Source organism: Brassica rapa, chromosome A02, assembly GCF_000309985.2.
Source record: "Brassica rapa cultivar Chiifu-401-42 chromosome A02, CAAS_Brap_v3.01, whole genome shotgun sequence".
Taxonomy (NCBI): domain Eukaryota; kingdom Viridiplantae; phylum Streptophyta; class Magnoliopsida; order Brassicales; family Brassicaceae; genus Brassica; species Brassica rapa.
In genome coordinates, this window is record NC_024796.2 from 1,633,969 (window position 1) to 1,657,293 (window position 23,325).

Sequence of the window (23,325 nt, forward strand, 5' to 3'; positions counted from 1 at the left end):
TTTCATTTCATGTACAGGAAAGTATTGTATTTGTTGTAAAGCCTTCTTTTCAATTTAATATATTTAGCCTTTAACCTTTAACAAGTTTTTTTGTGTGCTTTTGGTTTAATTAACAAAAAATGGACACCATGAGATTCCACTAACTCATGTGTATATAAGCATTAGCGAGTCCGTCCATTCACTTCAGCATCAACACACTTTGAATGCTCAATCACAGCTTCTCTTCATAGGTAAACTTCCACGCAACCGCAGAAATTAAGAAGATGAAAGAACGAGATTCAGAGAGTTTTGAATCTCTCTCTCAAGTTCTCCCAAACACTTCAAATTCGGCACGCATGATCCAGATGTCCATGGCCAACTCAGGTTCAGCTGCACCCGCACCTGCCGGTCAAGACCACCTTGACCGGTCAAAATGGCTGCTTGACTGCCCTGAACCACCAAGCCCGTGGCAAGAGCTTAAGACTCAAGTCAAAGAATCTTACCTAACCAAAGCCAAAAAGTTCAAATCACTTCGAAAACAGCCTCTCCCAAAACGAATCCTCTTTATCCTCCAAGCCGTTTTCCCAATCTTTGGTTGGTGCAGAAACTACAAACTCACCATGTTCAAGAACGACCTCATGGCTGGTTTAACTCTCGCTAGCCTCTGCATTCCTCAGGTATATATATATATTTATTTATATATAACATAAACAAAATAATAATCTTTTGATCCTCTTGGAGATCTTAATTAACTATTTTAATTCTTTTTCTTTTTCTATAGAGCATTGGTTATGCCACTCTTGCAAAGCTTGATCCTCAATATGGCCTATGTAAGTTTATATTTCAAATACAAGAAAAAATATCTCCTGAACAATATTTTCTGTGGGTGTTAATATTCTTGAACTATACACTTTTTTTTGTTCACAAAAACAAATAACTATACTTATATGTGGACCGTTACACATTTATAGATACAAGTGTGGTACCACCATTGATTTACGCATTGATGGGGACATCAAGAGAGATAGCAATCGGACCAGTGGCTGTAGTATCTCTCCTTGTATCCTCAATGTTGCAGAAACTAATCGATCCAGAAACAGATCCCTTGGGCTACAAGAAACTCGTCCTGACCACAACTTTCTTCGCTGGAATCTTCCAAGCTTCTTTCGGGATATTCAGATTAGGGTTTCTGGTGGATTTTCTGTCGCACGCAGCTATAGTAGGGTTCATGGGTGGTGCAGCTATTGTTATAGGACTCCAACAGCTTAAGGGTTTGCTTGGTATCACTAACTTCACTACGAACACTGACATTGTATCTGTTCTTCGAGCTGTCTGGCGATCTTGTCATCAACAATGGAGTCCTCACACTTTCATCCTCGGATGTTCTTTCCTCAGTTTTATCCTTATCACTCGCTTCATCGTAAGTAAATTTAAAGTTACGTTATATATAGCACTAAATCTTACTTTAATTATGGGTTTTGGATTTAACCAATTAGCAATAACTTCAAGTATTGTTGTTTATTGAGTTCATAACAAGTATGATGACATATACAATTTTATGATTCTATATTCAAATATGTATATTTTTGGTAATCAGCTATATTTAAATATTACTTTTTCACGTTTTGGAAATATAACATTTTCGTTATCTTTTACCAAACTCTTGTGTTTATTGATATTATTATCTAGAATTTTAGGTTCATTTCAAAGAAGCACACATGTAAATATATACTTAAATTTGAGTTCATTGTAATGTGGCTTCTATCAATAAAAATATTTAGCGGAGATTTCTAGAAATAGATAGCGATTATAAGTGAATTTAGCACTCAGTTTATTTTTATATATCAGGGGAAGAAGAACAAAAAGCTGTTTTGGCTACCAGCAATAGCTCCGTTGATTTCCGTCGTAGTGTCAACGTTGATGGTGTTTCTCACTAAAGCCGACGAGCATGGCGTGAAGACGGTGAAGCACATCAAAGGAGGTCTTAATCCCATCTCAATTAACGATCTTGAGTTTAATACTCCTCATCTTGGACATATCGCTAAAATCGGATTAATCGTTGCCATTGTTGCTTTAACCGTAAGTCATTAACCTTTCAGTAACAATTACTTATTTTCTAATACAAATTTGATTAACTAATTAATTTTGTTTCTATTTTTATCAGGAGGCCATTGCGGTGGGAAGGTCCTTCGCCGGAATTAAAGGGTATAGACTTGATGGAAACAAAGAAATGGTGGCCATTGGATTTATGAATGTTATTGGCTCCTTCACATCTTGTTATGCTGCTACTGGTAATTAATTAACTAATCTTTTCTAAACATAGAAATACCACTATCCTACTATGTACAATTGACTTATGGACCACTTTTTAAGTGGAACGTGAGGTACTACTCATAAAAGTCATTTTTGGTGGATGAATATAATTTGCATACGTACACAGATCTACGGCTTTCTTTTGCATCTAGCATCTAATACACTCAAGAAACGTCAAGCTGGTATCTAACATCCCCACTTCCGTGCAGAACAAGACTTCCGTCTCACCAGATTACTGAAAAGTAAAGATGGCAAGAAGATTGACATGGGATGAGAAAGGCAAAAACCAACTGGTAGAGAAAGATGAACCTCTTATCAAACGAATCAAGGCGCCCTACGTTGATAACTCTGCTCTCATCAAAGATAATGCGCTCACACTGATTGGAAGAACCACTAACCCTCAGGAACAGAGAATTTGGGCTCTTATCCCTGCCCTCCCACGCAAATGGCAACTACAAGGGAGAGTATCAGGCTCAGATCTGGGAAATGGCTGCTTCCAATTCAGATTTGAAAGAGAAGAAGATCTAAAGCGAGTTCTGGAAAACAGACCCTACCACTTTGCGTACTGGATGGTCATACTCCAACGATGGGAACCAGTCATCTCAGCGACTTTCCCCTCGCAGATCCCGTTCTGGATCCGAATAAAAGGACTACCCCTCCACTTCTGGCATGAAGATATGCTGCGCGACATAGGGAAGGATCTGGGAACACTCATGAATCATGAGCTCACAAAAACCTTGGCGAGAATCCAGGTTCTAGTCGATGGACTTAAACCATTGGTTAAAAAATCCATCGTCGAGTTTGACTCTGGAGAGGAAAGCTTAATTCATCTGGAATACGAGCGCCTAGAGAACCACTGCTCCCTCTGCAATGCCCTCTCCCATCTCAAGAAAGATTGTCCTAGCTTCACAGGAGATAACCAAGCTACAACTCAGCACCAGGAAACAAAGGTGAGAGAGATGAGCGAGAGAGATCTTTCTAATGCCAGACCCCTCCTCTACAGCAACATGGAACAAGATCACACCTCATTGCATCGTGAGGGAGAAAAGCAGGGGACTACGACCAGAGAAACCAGAAGCCCTAGGCCTTTCAAAGATAGAGTTGACAGACATGGCAATAGCTTTGGTACTAGAGTCGCTACAAAACAAACAAGAGTTCCACCTCCCACAAAAAACATGATGTCCAAAAGCGATATAGCAGAAACTTGGAGGAAAGATTCTAACCTCAAAGAACCGGAACCCGTGATCTACTCATCTCCTTCCTACACAACAAGAAGAGAACCAGCTGCAATAAGAGAACACTACAAGCGGGCCCCTTTCCCACAAAGGGAACTCAAAGAATGGAGAGTAAAACCTACGACAGTAACGGTCCCTGAAGCACAAAAAGATAGCTCAAATCATTTGGAGCGTCGTGACTCCAGAACCGAACCTCTACAACTCCAATACCACCAAAGCTCAGAGGGACAACAAACTGAAGAGGAAATTCAAAAGGACCTTCACGAAGCAACTATGCTGTACCTGAGCTGCTCAGACCCCACAGAGGCAGCAGCCAGAAGGCAGAGAGTAAAGTTTGGAGATGATAGAGGCCAGGTAGAAGAGACCACAGCTGCACTGCTAAAAGCCCAAGGCCGCCGAGAGAACTACCTAGCGCCTGAAGAAACAAGACATAACCATGTCACTATTAGATCAAAAGAGCAAGTCTTGGAGGATCTTAATGCAGTTACACTCCAATACCTTAGCTGTTCAGATCCTACTGAAGCTGCAGCTAGGAGACAACGGGTCCTTAACAGTGAGGCGTCAGGCTTAGTGGAAAAGACAGCAGCTTCAATCCTAGCTTCGGAAACAACCCCGAGACGCCCGCTTTCACCTTGGGAGCAAGGCATCAAGTCAATAAGCCCACCGGGAGAGGGGTCTCTTATGGGACTACGTCAAGACCAAATCTTCACCCCCATCCCAAGAGAAGAAGAAGATCTAGGCTTTGACCCACCTTATAGTGTTGAACCTGCCCAAATTAACACTCTCCGGGTGCAAGAAGTCAGAGAACACCCTGCACGCATTAGATCAATTATTGTTAGCCCCCCTGAGACGACGGAAACATCTCCTCTGCAACAACAGTTAATCCCTGAGCTGCAGGAGGAAGAAACTCTTAATGACTTCCAAAACAAAGTAAGGGAAAGAACGGTGCGACATCATAAAGCAAGATCACCACGAAGCGGAACTAATGTCCTGCGAGGAGCCAGCACAAAGAAAAGAAGATTATCACAAATTCTTCACTCACCAGGAGCTAACAAAAAACAAAAGAATGATGTACCAAACAAAGGACGTACTCGCGGGGAAGCTTCAAAGTCGGGTAACAAGGCATCAGAGAACCCAAAGAACCCACCTATCCAACTAATTCCAGCTATGTCGAAGAAGAAAATGGATTTTCGGGTTCCCCCTCCCCAGGCTCCTTAGTCGTTCTGAGCTGGAACTGTTGTGGGTTGGGGAACCCCATAACAGTCCAGCGTCTGAAGGAGCTTCGGAAAAGGAAGTCTCCTGACATAGTGTTCCTAATGGAAACAAAGAACTCAGAAGAGATGATTAGGAAGGAACTCCCCTGGCTGAAAGAGGAAAATAACTGCATAGTTCCCCCCCATAGCCCCGGCGGTGGTGGTCTGATTCTCAGTTGGAAAAAAGACATTGATCTTACTGTCCTTTCTACGACAGACAACTTCATTGAAACGAGAATCAGTTCCAAAGGAAAGAGCTTCCTGACTACCTTTCTTTACGGAGAACCTGATCACACAAAACGTAATGCAGTCTGGAACGAGCTAACTACTCTACATGCTAACCTAAAGGAACCTTGGTTCTTAACAGGGGATTTCAATGAACTGCAAGATAATAGTGAGAAAAAAGGAGGACCAGAGAGAGCAGAAGGCACCTTTGGAGCCTTCAGAACATTCCTATCTGAAAATGACCTGTTTGATCTCAAACATTCTGGTAACCCTTTCTCTTGGAGGGGTAAAAGAGGTGCACACCTTGTTAGATGTCGCCTCGACAGAGCTATGAGCAACCCAGAATGGATGGAGCTCTTCCCCTCCTGCCGCTGTCAATATCTTAAATTCGAGGGATCTGATCACCGCCCTATCCTCTCCTACCTGGATACAACAAGAAAGAAAGGCCATAACTTATTCCGCTATGACAGACGCCTAAAAGATCAAAAAGAGATTAAAGAATTGGTAGCGGAGATCTGGCAAAACTGTACTTACCTTGGAGTAGAGGCTAGACTCGTCTTAGTCCGCAGAGCAATTTGTAAATGGTGCAAGCTGTTCCAGGAAAATAGCAAACAAACCATTGAGAATCTACGAGTAGAGCTTGATGATCAGATGACTAAGGACGACCCAGATGAGGACAGGATCCAAGATATCAATAAACTCATCCTAAAAGCTTATAATTCAGAAGAAGCATACTGGAAACAGAGAAGTCGACTTCTTTGGCTAACTCTAGGAGACTCAAACTCTGGCTATTTCCATGCAGTGACAAAGACGCGAAAGGCAAGAAACAGGCTAACGGTTATGGAGAATAAGGATGGCATACCTGTCTATGAAGAAGACCAAATCTCAGCGTTAGTCTGTTCCTACTATGACAACCTCTTCACTGCAAATCAAAGAGGAGAAATTTCTTCAACGATCTCCCAAGCGCTCAAGCCCTGTGTAACTCAGGAATGGAACGAGCTGCTTACCAGAGACCCATCACCGGCTGAAATAAAAGAAGCACTCTTTGCAATCCACGCAGATAAGGCTCCCGGGCCTGACGGGTTCTCAGCAAGTTTCTTCCACTCAAATTGGGAGACCATCGGCCAATCGATCATCACTGAGATCCAAGAGTTCTTCTCCACGGGCGTATTGTCACCAACATTGAATGTGACTCATGTTAGGCTGATCCCTAAGACATTAGGAGCGAAAAGAGTGGATGAATACCGACCTATAGCTTTGTGCAATGTGTACTATAAAGTCATCTCTAAGCTCCTATCCTTGCGCCTGAAACCCATACTTTGCTCCATAATCTCAGAGAACCAATCCGCTTTTATTCCTGGAAGGGCAATAACAGATAATGTTCTAATTACGCATGAGGTACTGCAATTTCTCAAGACTTCACAAGCTAAAAAACAGTGTGCAATGGCAGTCAAGATGGATATGTCAAAGGCCTACGACAGAGTGGAATGGGAGTTCATAGCTCAAGTAATGAAACGCCTAGGTTTTCATGAAAAATGGATCAATTGGATCATGCAGTGTATCACATCGGTTTCCTACTCCTATCTGATAAATGATTCAGTCTATGGTCTGGTCAAACCTCACCGTGGAATCAGGCAAGGAGATCCGATCTCGCCGTACTTGTTCATCCTATGCGGAGAGGTCCTCTCAGGCCTTTGCAGAAAAGCGGAGTTAGAAGGATCAATGCGGGGAGTTCGAGTTGCTAGAGGCTGCCCCCGAGTCAATCATCTACTTTTTGCTGACGATACAATGATTTTCTGCAACTCAACTTCAGAAAGCTGCCTAGCCTTACTACGGATACTGCGAGATTATGAAAGTGTATCAGGTCAAAAGGTTAATATTGCCAAATCTGCAATCAACTTCTCATCAAAAACACCCCCTGAGGTAAAACAAGCAGCAAAAGACTTATTGGGGATCCAAAAGGAGGGTGGGATGGGTAAATATCTAGGCCTACCAGAGCATTTCGGAAGAAAAAAGAAGGATTTATTTACCTCGATAGTTGATAGAATCCGACAGAGAGCTGCGAACTGGTCAACACGCTTCCTCTCGAGAGCAGGCAAGCTCACCATGCTCAAAGCGGTCCTTACAGCTATCCCAACCTATGCAATGTCTTGCTTCATACTACCCCAGAGCCTCTGCAACAGAATCCAATCATCATTAACGCGTTTCTGGTGGGACAAATCTCCTGACAAGAAGAACATGTGCTGGGTAGCATGGGGAAAACTTACACGACCAAAAAAGGCAGGAGGTCTTGGGTTGCGAGATATCCAACGGTTTAATCAAGCGTTACTTGCAAAAGTAGCTTGGAGAATATTAACATCACCACACTGCCTTCTAGCTAGAGTACTCACCGGGAAGTATTGCCATAAGAAAAGCTTCCTGGATGTACAGACCCCAGCAGTTTGCTCGCATGGATGGAGGAGCATTTTGCACGGTAGAGACCTACTCCAAGAACACCTAGGAAGAGCAATTGGCAATGGTCAGAACACTAGACTCTGGAAGGATCCGTGGATCTCACTCCAAGCCCCATTAAAGCCCTATGGACCAGTACAAGAGGCGGGACTGGACCTCAGAGTTTCTGATCTACTAACGGATGACCTTCAGTGGAACAAGGATAAGATCGATAAGTTCTTACCAGACTTTACAAAGCAGATCCAGTGTCTTAAGCCAAGCAAGGAAGGTGCAGAGGATATTTACGTGTGGCTCCCCCTTGAGTCTGGTGTCTACTCCACTAAGTCGGGTTACAACTCTAAAACCCAGCTCAATGCACACACACACCTGCAACAGAGAACCTCAAATCCTCCTCCTAACCTGGAATTCGACTGGCTGAAAGATGTGTGGTCAATCAAAACAGCGCCAAAACTTAAGCTTTTCTTATGGTCGATTATACAGGGAGCTTTACCTCTAGGATCAGAACTCCAACGTCGAGGTATGATCAATGCTGCTGCTTGCCCCCGCTGTAAGAAAGAGGAATCAGCTACCCATATATTCTTCCAGTGCCCCTTTGCCAAAGAAGTATGGCGCCACATTCCTCTCAACTCATCAGTTCACCTAGCTGATGCAGAGACTTTTGAATCCTATATGGGGCAATTCCGAAGCGCCCTCTGTCTCCCTCCTACAGGCATCAGATCACCAGTGCTCCCGTGGATCTGCTGGTCACTATGGACGGCAAGAAACAAGCTGATTTTCGATGATAAAACGGCTCAACCACTCGAAATAGCGACAAAAGGGCTTGCAGCTGCACTTGAATGGGACCTAGCTCAGAGCACCGATCAATTGAAGAGAAACCAAGTATTCCCCCAAGCTCCAAGCCGACGACAAATACCAGGAATCCAATCATACCCCTCTTGCTTCGTAGACGCAGCGTGGGATGCCTCCTCCAACCGAGCAGGTATCGCTTGGCATTTCACCAACGATCTAGGGACCAACTCTCCTCCAGGATCCCAGATCATAGACAATGTGGCTTCCCCCCTCATGGCGGAATCGCTGGCGCTCAGACAAGGAATCAAAGAAGCCCTAAGTCTAGGGAAGAAGTCAGTTTCGTTTCACTCCGATTGCGCAACGCTCATCAGAGCAATCTCAACCCAAAGTCAGATCAAGGAGATCTATGGTGTTCTTCAGGATATCAAGCATCTCTCAGCAAACTTTGATCGCATCCAATTTCTGCATATCTCCCGTTCCCAGAACAGAGAGGCAGACTATCTAGCTAAAGTGGCCCTTAAGGCCCATCCGTTTCCTTCTTGCTTTGTTATGGGCTAGCCTTTGGGTCTAAACCTTCATTTGTTTCAGTTTTTAAGTTCTAATATATTCAGTTGTTCAAAAAAAAAAAAGAATATAATTTGCATACGTATTGATTTCTAGACTCCCTAAAACTTATCAATTAAAATCTAAGATTTATTAGAAAATAACATTTTTAAAAAAACGTAAATAAATTATAGATACATGTAATGAATTTCTCTATTCAAGTTTGACGTTTTTCATATGCATGACATAATTATAACGACTCTTTTCCTTTTCATAATTTTGCTTTAATTAGGTTCTTTCTCTCGGACGGCGGTGAACTTCGCTGCCGGATGTGAGACGGCCATGTCGAACATTGTAATGGCGGTTACAGTTTTTGTAGCACTCGAGTGCTTAACGAGACTTCTCTACTATACTCCGATAGCGATCCTCGCGTCCATAATCCTCTCAGCACTTCCGGGATTAATTGACATTGATGAAGCTATTCACATTTGGAAAATCGATAAACTGGACTTTCTTGCTCTGATTGGAGCTTTCTTTGGCGTTTTATTCGGTTCTGTCGAGATCGGACTCCTCGTTGCGGTACTAATAAACATGAAGTTTAAAGCAAGCTAGATACCACTAAATAAAGTTATAGTAGTTCTTATTATATTTGTTAGAAAGAGTTTATTTGATTGTGCAGGTAGTTATTTCGTTCGCGAAGATCATACTCATATCTATTCGACCAGGGATTGAAACCTTAGGGAGAATGCCCGGGACCGACACTTTTGCAGATACTGATCAATATCCTATGTCGGTTAAGACTCCCGGAGTGTTGATTTTTCGTGTCAAGTCTGCCTTGTTGTGCTTTGCTAATGCTAGTTCCATTGAGGAAAGGTAATAAAATATAAATCTTTGGATACAAATTTTTTGATTTCAAATTTAAAAGGTTTTTGGAGTACATATATTCAACCATGCCATGCAAATATGCTTGCTTGTAGGATTATGGGATGGATAAGGCAGGAAGAAGAAGGTGATGAAAACACAAAGAGCAACGCTAAGAGAAATATCCTCTTTGTCGTCCTTGATATGTCAAGTAAGTTGACTTACATACAATAATGTAAAGTTATATTATACTATAACTTACCACATCTTTTAAACAATGATCGATATACACAATTTACTTGTTTTACCGACTATCGAAAGATGTCTCAAACCTTCTTTTTTTTCTTATTATATATCGAAAATAATTACAATAGGGAAATATTTTTTTTGTTCTAACATTACTCCTATTTATTAATTTATAGATTTAATAAACGTCGATACATCGGGGATTACTGCCTTGGTGGAGCTCCATAACAATCTAATCCAAAATGGTGTTGAGGTAAATTTTGTTCTTACAAAGTTATAATAATCCCATGTACTGTATAAAAAATAAAGACAAAAGTAAATATCATTTTGTTTGTGTTGCAGCTGGTGATCGTTAACCCTAAGTGGACAGTGATCCACAAGCTGAATCAAACAAAGTTCATCAGCAAAATCGGTGGCAAAGTTTATTTGACAATCGGAGAAGCTGTCGATGCTTGCTTTGGATTAAAAGTTTGAGATCTAATCAACATGCATGTTTTACGGAGTGTTGCATGTGAATTTTATGTGAGTTCAATTTAGTAACTTAAATGCGACGTGGCATGTGATGATGTATAATTATTAAGTACGTATGTGTAATGTAGAGTGCCTTGGTACGTAAGCTCGGTCGTGATTAAATAAAAGTCATGCAATCTGTAGTATGACGATCGATGCATGGGTCTGTGTAAAACAATGCATGCGATTTGGAAACAATGTATAAATATGTAAGTGTGAGTTCGAGAAATATATATTGGTAGTTGTAATGTACTAATGTTATCGTGTTAAATATGTCTAATTTTGTGTCTGCAAAGTCTTGATCCATCACTAATGTTTCGACGAAATTTCGTATTATATCTAGAAACGAATATGAATACAAAACACACATGTCTAAGTTCAATGTATCTTAATCCGTTGAACAAGACGTAATTAGTGGAGGGACTTTATAGGGTAAGTATTGATGTCACTTGGAAAATTCAAGAGAGGAGACGTTTATATTGGGATGGCTAATGATGTTCCCCAATTTAAAAGTCTAATGCACTTTTTGAGTTTTAATTATTGGAGTTAATGGGAGCTACTGTTTTAATCACGATCTTCTCCTGATTCCTCACGGCTTCAACAATATGCGTCTAGGTTCACTGAATCTGATTACGATTTGCCGAGGTCCATGTTTCCTCGTCCCTGTCTATTTAAAACTAGTAAAGTGTTAACTAGTAGTAGTATATGATCTGAATCACTAATTAACAATTCTAAAAACAAAAACCACTAACTAATACTTCATGTTGCGGTTGTGGTCCGGTGCATATTTATTTATTTATCCGGTCAATATATGTGTGTGTATTTATATTAACTAATATCTATGTTATGGATCTAAGATTCAGTTATGAGTCTCTTTACATATGTATAGTTAAGTAGAGGTCTTGCATCAAATTTACAGCTCAGAGGCTTTATGAAACTCTTTTTGTTTTGCTTTTACAATATAATTTCATCACGTTATTTAAAGATTGATATTGACCAATTTCCTCCAATGCGTTCAGCTACTATAATGGCGATGATTCTGAAAGGACGTATATCGATATTCACATTTACTTATAGATACATTTTCTTATATGTAGTAGTCTATGATACATTACTAGTTTACTACTGATACTGTTTCATAAAGATAGAAACTGAACTGAAACCCAATGAGGTATGTGACTAAAACCCCAAAAGTTCAAAGTGCTGTGGACTCTTAAAGCCCATATAATAATTTGGGCCATTTGCGGTCTAGACCAGCTAATGGGCATCTAGTCCGAAGCTAGCTCATTTCTTTGGTGTAATTCAACACTTACCATAATACCATAACTCTAAATTGGTGTAATTATATTGCCATTTCTCACCAGTACTACTTTTAAGAAACTAATTCTTTATTCTGTCAAGTAATAAAAGATTAAAGATCTCTCTATTTTATTAACCATTAAAGTAAAATCCAAAATCCAGTATATATCAGCTATTGTTTGACGTTAGATTCTTCTATAGAAAATAGACATTTAATTATTTTTTCATTAAGAACTTGAACTAAGTAAAAGAGGTAAAAAAGTGAAGATTACTTAACTTCTATACATAATAAAACTAAATTATCCAATAAGAATATAAGAAGTGATTAATTATCATCAAATTCATTTACTATTTTTCAAACAGATTCATTTTTTTTTACATCTACAGATTCATATACTAAATACAAATTCTACAATGTAAACTACAAAAACAACGGCCAATTAGCCAACTTGATCCGTTTTAGTAACAACTTGACTTAAAAAAATACAAATTCTACACTTAATTAGATAAAATAAAACAAAAGAAATTAATCATATTATTAATCTAACAATACTAAAAGCACAATAAGCTTAAAATCTAAGGTGTCCACGTCGATAAAAAAATTCACCCAATCAAAAAGCTTTAATCGGCCATGTCACAACCTTTATTAATCGATAACAGATTAATAATGTATTAATGGGTCAACATCTGTGGGCTGCTCATCTATTTCAATTGGCCCATCGTTAAAGAGCACGGTCATCTTTGACTCTTCCAATTCATCGGAATCAATTCGACTGCAAATCGCCGTTTCTCTTATATTAATCATCATCCACTCCCAATCATTCTATAACATTCTTCAATCCCATCTTAATTAGATGCATCCTTCCACCTCCCTTTATTTCTTCACATATATAAATCCTTTTGTATCAGTTCACTTCGAACCATAGTCTACATCCTCCATACGACAACGACAGCCATGATATCCGCTCATCGATGAACTGGTATGTGTCCTCTCGCTACTTTTTCATGTTTCCTTCCATCTGTCTCCACTGTAATCTCCTTAAACCAATTTCGTTTTTTTCTTCCATGATGCAAGGCTTCATCTCATCTAATCGTGCTCCACGATACGAGCGTCAACTCAAACCAGGACCTAACTACAGCCTTCAGAATTTCTTCTCAACCACAATGGACTCAATGGACTAGATGAACTGGTGAGTGATTGGGAGCTATGTTTTCATTCTCTCTTTTTGCTCTGTATTTGGTAAGATGCCAAAGGAATCTTCAGTGATACTCTTGATCATATTTATTTTGCTTATTGTTGCAAGTTGGATTGTAACCCAGAGATTGCTAAGCTGGTGAATGAGGAGGAGGTAACTAAGCCTGAGACAAAGGATCCGCCAACTTAGAACTTGAGCTGTAGATATGCCACTCAAATCAACATGCCTAACTACGTATATCACCTGGTCGTTAACGAACTGCGTTTTTTGGTCTATAACTGTTACAAAAGTTGTTTCTTTCTACCACCTCTGACAGTCCCACGGATGAAACCACATTTTCTCTCTGAAAATGTTTTGTATGTATCTTCGAAAGGATGTGGAGACCTTGCTGATGAGGGAATGACGGCTCAAGTAACAGTGGCGAAGCACAAGAAGCCAAACGTTCTACACATGGCAAATAGTGCATCAATCGTGTTCATCCCATAGATTGGACGCTGGGGTTTCTGTTTCACTTTCCTTCCAGTTCTTAAGTTTTGTTCTGTTAATGCTATGTAAGAGGTCCTTTCATATCTTAATTATTTCGACATAGCTCAAGTTAGACTATGGTCTTTTTAATGCTTTTTCTGATTTGGTGGTTTTAATTGTTTTCTCATTGTTAGCTCGCACCCTTTGACCCAACTAAGAAGAAAAAGATGACTCAACAGAGTCACAAGTGGAGAAAACTGATCCATCCCCTCAAGCTTATGTGCCATGAAACTTTGGCTGTTTCTTTTCAATGGTGTACATACATTACTTTATTTTCATTTATTTTCACTGCAGTTTTTGATGGCCTTCAGAGTTCATTTGTTGGACAGAACTCAGTAAGTGTTCTAACGTCTTGCTTCTTCTAAAATTTTCTTTTTTTTGAAACTGGTGTTCTGATGATTATGTGTCTCACATTGTTTTTTTTCAATGGTGGGTTTAATCAACCTCACATTTACATGGTATTTTAAAAGTCCTTTTTTTGCAACTAACTTTTTTTACCGATAAACTACAGATTCCAACGACATCATATCTTCACAGCCAAAAAAAATGAGGAGATGAACATGGCGACTGGAGGCCATCCTGGAAACTGCAGCGAATCACATTTGACACTACAAGGTGCTTCAGGTAAACACTAAAGCTTACTATTGTGTATTCTTTGTTGTTGTTATTATCCTTTTCTTTATGTAGCAGCTTATTAGATGTTTCCAAATGAAATTTGGTAGGTCATCAAGAAACTTCTCTATTTACTTAACCAAGGGGAGTCATTCACCAAGGTTGTTTTTATGGTTACATGCATTCCAGTTTCATTCATCTGAAACCCTGATGAACGTTTATATGTTTATGGAACAAAACAGTTTAAAGCGACATTCGTATTAGTGGAGTTAAAGGTTTTCCATGTTTTCTCATTTTTCTTCATGTGCAGGTTGAAAAAAAAAATTCAATTTGTTACAAAGTTTTCCAGTCTAAGACAATGGTTTGGAGAATGCTCTACTTGATCTTGAAGGAATTGTCTCCAAAAGCTGAGGTTCGTTGTTCGTAATTTGCCTTCGTAGCGAAATCCTAACACTTATAGTTAGGTATAGATTCCTCTGCGGAACAAAACAGTTTAAAGCTATTGTCGAAAAGAATCATGGTGTTTCAAGCTATCTGCTATCATGATTTTTGCATGCTTATTGGTTGCAAAATCAATACTTCCCTTAAGATGGCTGCCATGAGGGATGCGTTAGTTACTGCTTGACCTGAATCAACTTGAAAATATTGAAGATGAAGTATTTTTAAATATGAAGCACAATGGTGCCAGTGCCACATAATGCAGAGGTCGTTTACTATGTTCTAAGACCCAATTTATGATCTTAAAATTCTTGTGTTTCCATGGTTTTGTTTCTCTTTTTACTGCTATTTGTTTGTGCTTTTCTTGAATTTGTAGAAGAATAGAGTAGGCCAGAGCTGGAATTCTTGAACAGCAATATGATCTTTGCAAACTTAGCCAAGCTTCCGCTAATGTAAGTAAAATGAGACTATGTTTCCCAAGACTGACTATGCAAATTAATTTTTTTGATTCCTATTTGAGACTCTTAGTTGTTTTTTGATATAAACACATTATGTAGAGCTTCCTGAGGCTGTTGTATTGTATCCGGTTTCTCAACAGAGGGAAGAGTTATGGTGGTAGACATTGTAAGAGTGGGGAGGTTGGAAGATAATGCAACAGAAAAAGAACCAAATTAAGAAAAAGAATGCTCTGATTTTAGAAAACCATACGACACACTATTATTCTTAGTTGTAGTGGAGTTAACTTTTAATATACCAAGAGATACTCTACTTCAGGTTTGCTTGCTTAGAAATAATTTTCCTCATTCTTCTTTCACTTAACAGTTTCCTTTTTAATTGATCACCCCTCAATTTTATCTTCTACCAGAAACCATTTAAATATTACAAGAATCAGTAGACATGAGAAGATTGGTCATAATCACAACGAATACAAATCTTCTTTTACTGGCATTTTCAAAGTTTTTTTTACTGGCGTTTTTAATCTCGCAACAAAAATTATCGATGATGAATCGTGGCTTCGCTTGCAATGATATTAGAACATCATTAAAAAGTGAAAATGGAGTTTGCTTTCAACATTTGTAACAGTTCCATTTTGATTTATCAACAAGCTATTAAGATTATACATCTTAAAGCATTACTGAAGGATAATCATTTTAAAATCAGAGCAAAAAATGATAAGTTTTTAATTATAACCTTCTCAAATGAATAATTGCATACTTACTCATTTATTTTATGATGCAAATAAAGAAAGAAAGAAAACAAGAAAAATACATATTTTGAATTTTTAAAAGATTTGGGTTTATGCTTGAGAAATAAACTTTTGGTGTATATCATATTTTTCCAGTTAACCATTATAGTATATATCTATGCAAACTTTACCAACTATAAGACCTATTGTCTTTTCATGTAATCGTTTGTTTATGTTTTAATTTGAAAGTTTTTAGTCAAAAAAATTATAATATCTATATTTTGGTTTTAATTATAGTATCTTATATAGAGAGAAAATGTGTATATTGTCCAAAAATAGTTGTGTAGAAATTAAAAGAAAAAAGATGGAGAAAGCTTCAAAATATTCGGAATATAAAAGAATAGTTTGAAGCTGTTGAATTTCATTGGATAGGAAGACAAATAAACATGGTAGCAGATAAACCGGCAAAACTCAATATCTCTGATGATCATTTGTTTGAATTTCACAGTTTGATACATGTCGCAATAACTAACTTCCTGCACAGGGACTATGTATGCTCAACTGGAATTTAATAAAATAAATTGATGTTAGAAAAAAAAGAATAGTTGAATCATAATTAAGTTTAGTTAACTTATATATATATATATATATATATATATATATATTGCTTAATACTTACTACTCCAAATTTATTTCTTATATTAACAATCAATCTTGAATTTCAATATTTCTAACTTCATCGTATAATTAATTTAATGTCTATAGTCAAAATACATTATATATTTAAATATAAAATATTTAATTCGTTTAAATTAAATATTTTTATTTTTGCAAAAAAAGAATGGAAAGGCATGACATGACATGTACTTTAAAATAATTATATATATATATATATATATAAATCTTAAATATTAAAAATATAACAAAAATATATACATGACAGAACAACCAAGCATTTCTTTGAGGGAGCTATAAAGCATAAATAATCGAAAATATAAAGTTGTTGTGTTGACAATCAATCAAACACTATCCCACAATATATAAAGGTACAAACAAATACAAACTTGAATGTCTAATACATACTGATTAAAAACCTTATTAACAAGAAAGATAATTATTTTCTCATGATAGGCCACACATTTTTATTTTAACAAGACAATACAAATCTTCAACAACTACAAAGAAAAAAATAAGAGTGAGGTTTAATACATGAGTTACAGCTACGCCTCTCATCTACACCTTAGTTCCGAAGATAACAATCTAGGAAACACATCTAAGAGCAACTTCCGACATTATATAGACTGTTTTTTATTCTAAACTCAAGTTTGAGATTTTTGCAAACTAATTAAAATAATTTACTACAAAAATGTTAAATCTATATGCAACACTCAAACCAAAAACACAGACCATGTCTCCTTTCATATACTATATCCTACTTAGTACATAGTTTATATATATAGGAAAATTCTGCAATATTTAATATTCACACAACAAAACTAATTGTAATATTAAAAAAAAACTAACCGCGCGTAGCGCGGAAAACGATCTAGTCTTCATAAAACAGATAAATGACACGTCAAAACTAGGATAAACCAAGATAACAATTAAGAAAGCACAAGAAACACAAAAAGGAAAACATATATTCTTACGATAAATAGATTGAAAGACAAGAATTATGCAAGATATATTACCAAAATTAAAATAGGAAACAAACAAGATTCCCCTTAAGTCTTGGAAGACTATATCATAAGACAAGATCAATTTCATCCGACCATAAAATGTAGGGTCCCACGTTCTGTGTTTCCATGAAATCGCATACGTCCACGTGTCACAGTTCACATCTGGACCGTACTCTGCTCTGGTCTCCATTCTTCTATTTTTCTACTATTACATTCGTCAACCTTTCAAGACTTCAGTTATCTCTTCACCGTCGAAACCAAGTGGGATACCATTGCGCGATCCTGACGCATCAGACCACCTATCTCAATCCAGAGAATATTCCACCGAATATTCTAATCCGGCGAAGATCTCACCGGAAACTCTGATCCTGCCAAGATCCATAAAGAAATGAAACGGGAGACTCTAACGTTGGTTCTGGTGTATTTCGCCGGAATCATGGAGAGAGCCGACGAGTCTCTTCTCCCAGGAGTTTACAAGGAGGTAGGAGAGGCTCTGCACGTTGACCCAACGGCTCTTGGAACGTTGACTCTGTTTCGTTCCATTGTTCAGACTTGTTGTTACCCTTTGGCCGCTTACTTATCTTCCAGACATAACCGTGCACACGTCATCGCTCTCGGCGCTTTCCTTTGGGCCACCGCCACTTTCCTCGTCGCCATCTCCACCACTTTCTTCCAGGTGGTGACTTCGTAACCGATCATTCTCTTGTTTTAGTTGTAGTCAAACTCAAATCAGATCTGAATAGAATAGAATAGAACAGAACAGAACATAGTCTTGAGATTTATATAGTTTGATGTGGAACATGTTTGGACTAGTTGACAATGGTTTGAAACAGTGTTCTAAAAATCGGTGTAGGCGGCACCTAGGGCTTCCGTTTAGTCTTAACTATTTTTGTAGCACACTTTTTAAAAAATTGGTTTAGACGTTCAGAAAATCGGTTAATCAATAATCTTCTATAAATCGCATAACGATTTTTTTTTTAACATTGGTTCAAATGTCTGGAAAGGATAATCTCTTCTTGGGTTATTACATAGTTGCTGCCGTTGCTTTAGTTTTTTTTTTTAATGTTGAGATTGTATTTGAAACCAGGTGGCAGTATCAAGAGGCTTGAACGGGATAGGACTCGCCATTGTAACACCCGCCATACAGTCTCTAGTCGCTGACTCGACAGAAGATAGTAACCGTGGCATGGCTTTCGGATGGTTAGGAGTGACTTCAAACATAGGTTCAATACTTGGCAATCTCTGCGCTATCCTCTTTGCATCCAAGTCTTTCAATGGCCTCGCTGGATGGAGAGTCGCTTTCCTATTGGTAGGATTCGTAAGCGTGATAGTCGGTGTACTAGTCCGTCTCTTCGCAAACGACCCTCACTACAGTAACAAGACCATTACAAAACATGATAAAGACAAACCGTTCTTGTCAGACGTAAAAGATTTATTACAAGAAGCCAAGATGGTTGTAAAGATCCCCTCTTTCCAAATCTTTGTCGCTCAGGGAGTCTCAGGGTCTTTCCCTTGGTCAGCTTTAGCTTTTGCACCGTTGTGGTTAGAGCTTATAGGTTTCTCGCACAAAACAACAGCGGTTCTAGTAACGCTATTCACTGTCTCTTGCTCTGTTGGACATTTGTTTGGAGGTTACATGGGTGATACTCTTGCCAAGAAGTTCCCAAACGCTGGTAGGATTATACTCTCTCAGATAAGCTCTGGCTCGGCCATTCCTTTAGCTGCGATTTTGCTTCTTGGACTGCCTGATGATCCCTCCACCGCCTTTAGCCACGGTCTGGCTCTTGTCACCATGGGATTGTTCATCTCATGGAATGGTTCAGCTACAAACGGGTAAGTAAATGCATATGTATTTCAATTATATTTTTCTTTGGAAAAATACCTCATAATAACACTAAAACACCTTATAATTTCAAAATTAGCACAAACAGAAAAATAACTATAATAATAGTATTAACTAAAAATGAAAAATACATTTTTACTTTATATTGGATTTAGATATAGTGATTAGGGTTAGGATGGTTCGGAGTAATTTAATCATATTATTTTTAGTTTAGTGATAATTTAGTCATTTTCTTTTTGTGTGCTAGTTTTGTAGTAATGTTTTTTTGCGCTATTTAAATCATCTTCTTTAATCCCTGAAAAATTTACTTGAAATGGTTTTATACAGTCCTATATTTGCAGAGATTGTTCCAGAGAGAGCTAGGACAAGCATCTACGCGTTAGACAGATCATTCGAGTCGATATTAGCTTCATTTGCTCCTCCTATAGTAGGGATGCTTGCTCAGAACGTGTATGGATACAAACCAATCCCAGAAGGATCCTCAAGCGTGATGAAGATTGAAACAGACAGAGAGAACGCAGCATCGCTAGCTAAAGCATTATACTCAGCTATAGGGATCCCTATGGTGATATGTTGCACGATCTACTCGTTCCTGTATTGCACGTACCCTAGGGACAGAGATAGAGCGAAAATGCAGGCTTTGATCGAGTCAGAGATGCTGCAGCTCAATGAAGAAGAAGAGGATGATAAGTTTGGGATTGAAGTCAAGTATTTTGGAGATGAGGAACACGATGAGACTTATCTGCTGAAGCAGGAGCAGAGTGAGAGTGTCAGATGATGATTTGAGTTGGTTATAGAAAGACTAAGTTATAATTATAAGTGTTTTTTTTTTCTTTTTGTAAAAGAACAGCACGTAAGTGCAATAGAATATGGTAGATAACATTTACAGAACAGTGTGACAGGAGTATATGAGAAACAGTAATCTAAAAACGATTAGGTTTCTGCCTACACGGTAAATCAGATCTAAATGAAACAATATTTCTTGAACGATTTAAAAAAAAAAATTGGTTAGGCATTAATCGGTTTAAATGATAGCCTAATCAATAATTAAGTGCTTAACAACCTAACAATTTCTTGAATATTGTTGAGAAGTTAAGTGTTGATCAGAATGATATTTGGTTCGTATTTAATTTGGTAAAAACATAGGATGAGTAATACCGAACCGGAATAAACCGGATCCGACAGAAACAGGCAGGCGCGTCAGTAGTTTGGAGTTATTTCTTTTACTCTTGTTTCCCTCGTTCTCTCGACCTCTCGCTTCTTTCATCTTCTTTGAGCTGTTTTCACTTCCAGTGTCCGATTGAAGAAGAGAGACTAGAACCGTCACCTGTATGCTGGTGTACTGTTGTTCGTTTAGTAGCAGTAATGGAAGAAGCAGCAGCAGTAAGCAGAAAAAAACGTAAGTTCTCATTTCCTTATTTAGTTTTGAGTGCTTATAGAATTCGTGGTAAAGTTCTTATTCATTTTGAAGGAGTAAAGATGAAAGGAACAGATTACCAAAAAAAGATGAAAAGGAACAATGTTACAATGGTTTTGTTATTTTCCTGCGGTTTTATTTATGGTGTGTATGTAACTAAAGAGATTCAAGAGAATGTGTTGCAATTTGTATAAATTACATTCTCTCTTGTATTAAGATATGGCTTCAGTATTTTTTTGCAAAGGGACATCCTTTAATGTTTTGTATATACTATAGAGAGGTTGATGGTGGTAAAAAATAAAAACAACATAAAAAGTACGACTCTGCTGGGGATCGAACCCAGAATCTCTGGTTTCGTAGACCAGCGCCTTATCCATTGGGCCACAGAGTCATTTGATTACTTTTAAATTTTAAAAGTCATAGTAAATGTTCTAACGAAAATAACAACTCATGCATTAACAATATAAGACAATCTCCATTAATGGTGCTCTAATTCACTCTAAAATAGAGTAACATAGAATTGAATTTGCTCAAATAGTTAACTCTATAATAGAGTAGAATATAGAAGAATGTTGTTTATTTACTCTATATTTGGAGTTAAAAACATATTTTTTTTATATTTCACTCTATTATAGAGTCAACCATTGGAGCAAATCTAACACTATGATATGATATGTTACTTTATTTTAAAGTGAAATATAGATGAAATTATAGAATATTATTGGAGATGCCTTAAGTAATATGTTTATATGTGTAATATTCAAAATATCACTAAGCAATGATTAAGCTTCTTATAGAAAATTATTGTTTAACTATGTCTTTTATTTATTTATCAAAGTTTAACTATGTCTACCATTTTTTGAACGTTTAAAAAATCAGTTTGAAAAAATGGTTTTGTTTAATTAGAGTCCCACATTGTTAATAATGATGTTCATTGGGCAATAATATGTGATGTGGCAATAATACGTGATGTGAATTAGGTCTAACACTAATATGTTTAGTTCCTATTTGCCAAAGCGGAGACCTATACCTAATTTTAGAACATTGCGCATGGGTATAACAGTTTTCTCTACCAGTTTCTGTAGCTTCTCAGGACGAGAGGGTTTTATTGAGAGTACCTACGAGAGAGTTCGATGATACGGGAACTTTTCGCTTGAGAGTTATCGACGCAGCTGATATCTTGCATATTTACATTGTTTTATCCATTCATTCATAAACATTTTCATCATATAGATTAGGATTTAGACATGTTTAGGTTGCATTTTGCATACATATGTCTCTATCAGGTATTTGAGTACCACATGGAGTTTCTGGAGACATTTGGATGCATTTGGAGCTTAAAGGACGTGAAACAGGTGATCATTGGACGAGCAGAGCATGGGAGCGAGGTTCCGCAGCGACGTCATGAGGTCGCTCCAAAGCACCTCTCAGAGCGACCTAGCTAGAGCGACCTCGTGCAGTCGCTCGCATCTCACACCCCTCTCGGAGCGACCTCCCAAAGCGACACCCCGAGGTCGCTCGCGTCTCTATGGCAAGACGACAAGAAGCGAAGCCCGGAGCGACCTCTCAGAGCGACCTACCAAGGTCGCTCCCGATCCAGAGCGACCCGTTGGAGCGACACACCAAAGTCGCTCGCGACCTCTCGCCTGGAGACACCAAAAATCGGCCCTGGAGCGACTTCCCGGAGCGACACCTGCAAGTCGCTCCGCGTTATTTTGCTGCCGAAAATCATGATTTCTTAAGGACCTTTTTGCAATTTATTTTGGACGTTTTGCACTTGGAAAAACCTATGTTTTAAACATCTTTTGTAGCCACCAGAGGCAGATTATCTTTTATCTTTTGATCTATTGAGAAATACATAAGAACTCTCTTGAGAAGTTCATCTCTGGGATTTTGATTGTTATGTTCTTGTGTTATTGTTGATTTCTTATCTATTTCTTTACATGATTAATCTGAAATCCAATATGGGTTTAAGAGGAATCATGGAGATTAGTGAGTAATCACCTTTTGAATTCATGGGTTAGGGAGATTAAGGGTGATTAGGTTAGTTCTAGGATGTTTTAGTGTAGATCATTCTTGTTCCTTGCTAGTAGAGTATTCATAATGCATCTTCTGAGTTGGCCACTCAAAAGTTGATCAATAGACATTTCCCACCCAAAAGGTGTTTGATGAAATGCCTGAGACAACTCTCCTAGGCTTTTAGTATACTTTGCCAAAGACATTTGTTGTTAAAGATGCTAAGATAGCTAATAGACTTGTTAGTAATGATTGCTTTCATATTATTCAACCAAAGACATTTGATGTTTGAGATATGTTAGCAAATGAGCATTCATCTAGACATAGAGCTTGCTTAGAATTGTGTCTAGGCTTAAGGTTGATAGTTTGATTGATCATTTGCCATCCTTAGTTCGATACTTGATCACCCAAGGTCTAATCCCTATGCCCATGAGTTCTCTTTTCCCTTAGTCAAGAAAGTATCATTCTGTTATTGCTTTCTAGTTTAGTAGTAGTTTAAAACTCATCTAAATCATTGGTTGCACTTAGATTAAGTGAGTACTTGCATTCTCAGTGCTTTGATATCCCTCAGAACTGGTTCGACAATCATCTATACTACAACATTTGTCTTAGGAGCCTTGAAAACTCCTAACATCAAATTGGCGCCGTTGCCAAATTCTGAGTAGATTTGAACATTGAGATTTAGTCACTTGCTTGAGACTAAGTCATT

General features: G+C 38.1%; 2 protein-coding genes and 1 non-coding gene across 3 annotated transcripts; 2 read left to right on the forward strand and 1 right to left on the reverse strand.

Moving 5' to 3' along the window:
- The first annotated feature begins 168 nt into the window (after positions 1–168).
- Positions 169–10,700, forward strand: LOC103850335 (sulfate transporter 2.1). The gene is made up of 10 exons (XM_009127072.3): positions 169–656; positions 761–809; positions 951–1,399; positions 1,828–2,058; positions 2,144–2,270; positions 9,081–9,367; positions 9,468–9,661; positions 9,766–9,860; positions 10,072–10,148; positions 10,238–10,700. Exons 1-10 carry the CDS (start codon positions 264–266, stop codon positions 10,367–10,369), a joined length of 2,034 nt encoding a protein of 677 aa, XP_009125320.1. The 5' UTR covers positions 169–263; the 3' UTR covers positions 10,370–10,700.
- A 6,532-nt stretch (positions 10,701–17,232) lies between these two features.
- Positions 17,233–20,133, forward strand: LOC103850332. The gene is made up of 3 exons (XM_009127070.3): positions 17,233–18,016; positions 18,428–19,173; positions 19,511–20,133. Exons 1-3 carry the CDS (start codon positions 17,729–17,731, stop codon positions 19,959–19,961), a joined length of 1,485 nt encoding a protein of 494 aa, XP_009125318.1. The 5' UTR covers positions 17,233–17,728; the 3' UTR covers positions 19,962–20,133.
- Positions 20,134–20,918: 785 nt separating this feature from the next.
- On the reverse strand, positions 20,919–20,991 carry TRNAR-ACG. The gene has a single exon. It is a non-coding gene; the product is annotated as a tRNA-Arg (tRNA).
- Between the last annotated feature and the right edge of the window lie 2,334 nt (positions 20,992–23,325).

Coding starts and splice junctions, on each gene's coding strand:
- LOC103850335 (XM_009127072.3), top strand. CDS start 264: ATGAAAGAACGAGATTCAGAGAGTTTTGAATCTCTCTCTCAAGTTCTC. Junction 657..760: donor CTAGCCTCTGCATTCCTCAG/GTATATATATAT, acceptor CTTTTTCTATAG/AGCATTGGTTATGCCACTCT. Junction 1,400..1,827: donor TCCTTATCACTCGCTTCATC/GTAAGTAAATTT, acceptor TTTATATATCAG/GGGAAGAAGAACAAAAAGCT.
- LOC103850332 (XM_009127070.3), top strand. CDS start 17,729: ATGAAACGGGAGACTCTAACGTTGGTTCTGGTGTATTTCGCCGGAATC. Junction 18,017..18,427: donor TCTCCACCACTTTCTTCCAG/GTGGTGACTTCG, acceptor ATTTGAAACCAG/GTGGCAGTATCAAGAGGCTT. Junction 19,174..19,510: donor AATGGTTCAGCTACAAACGG/GTAAGTAAATGC, acceptor GGTTTTATACAG/TCCTATATTTGCAGAGATTG.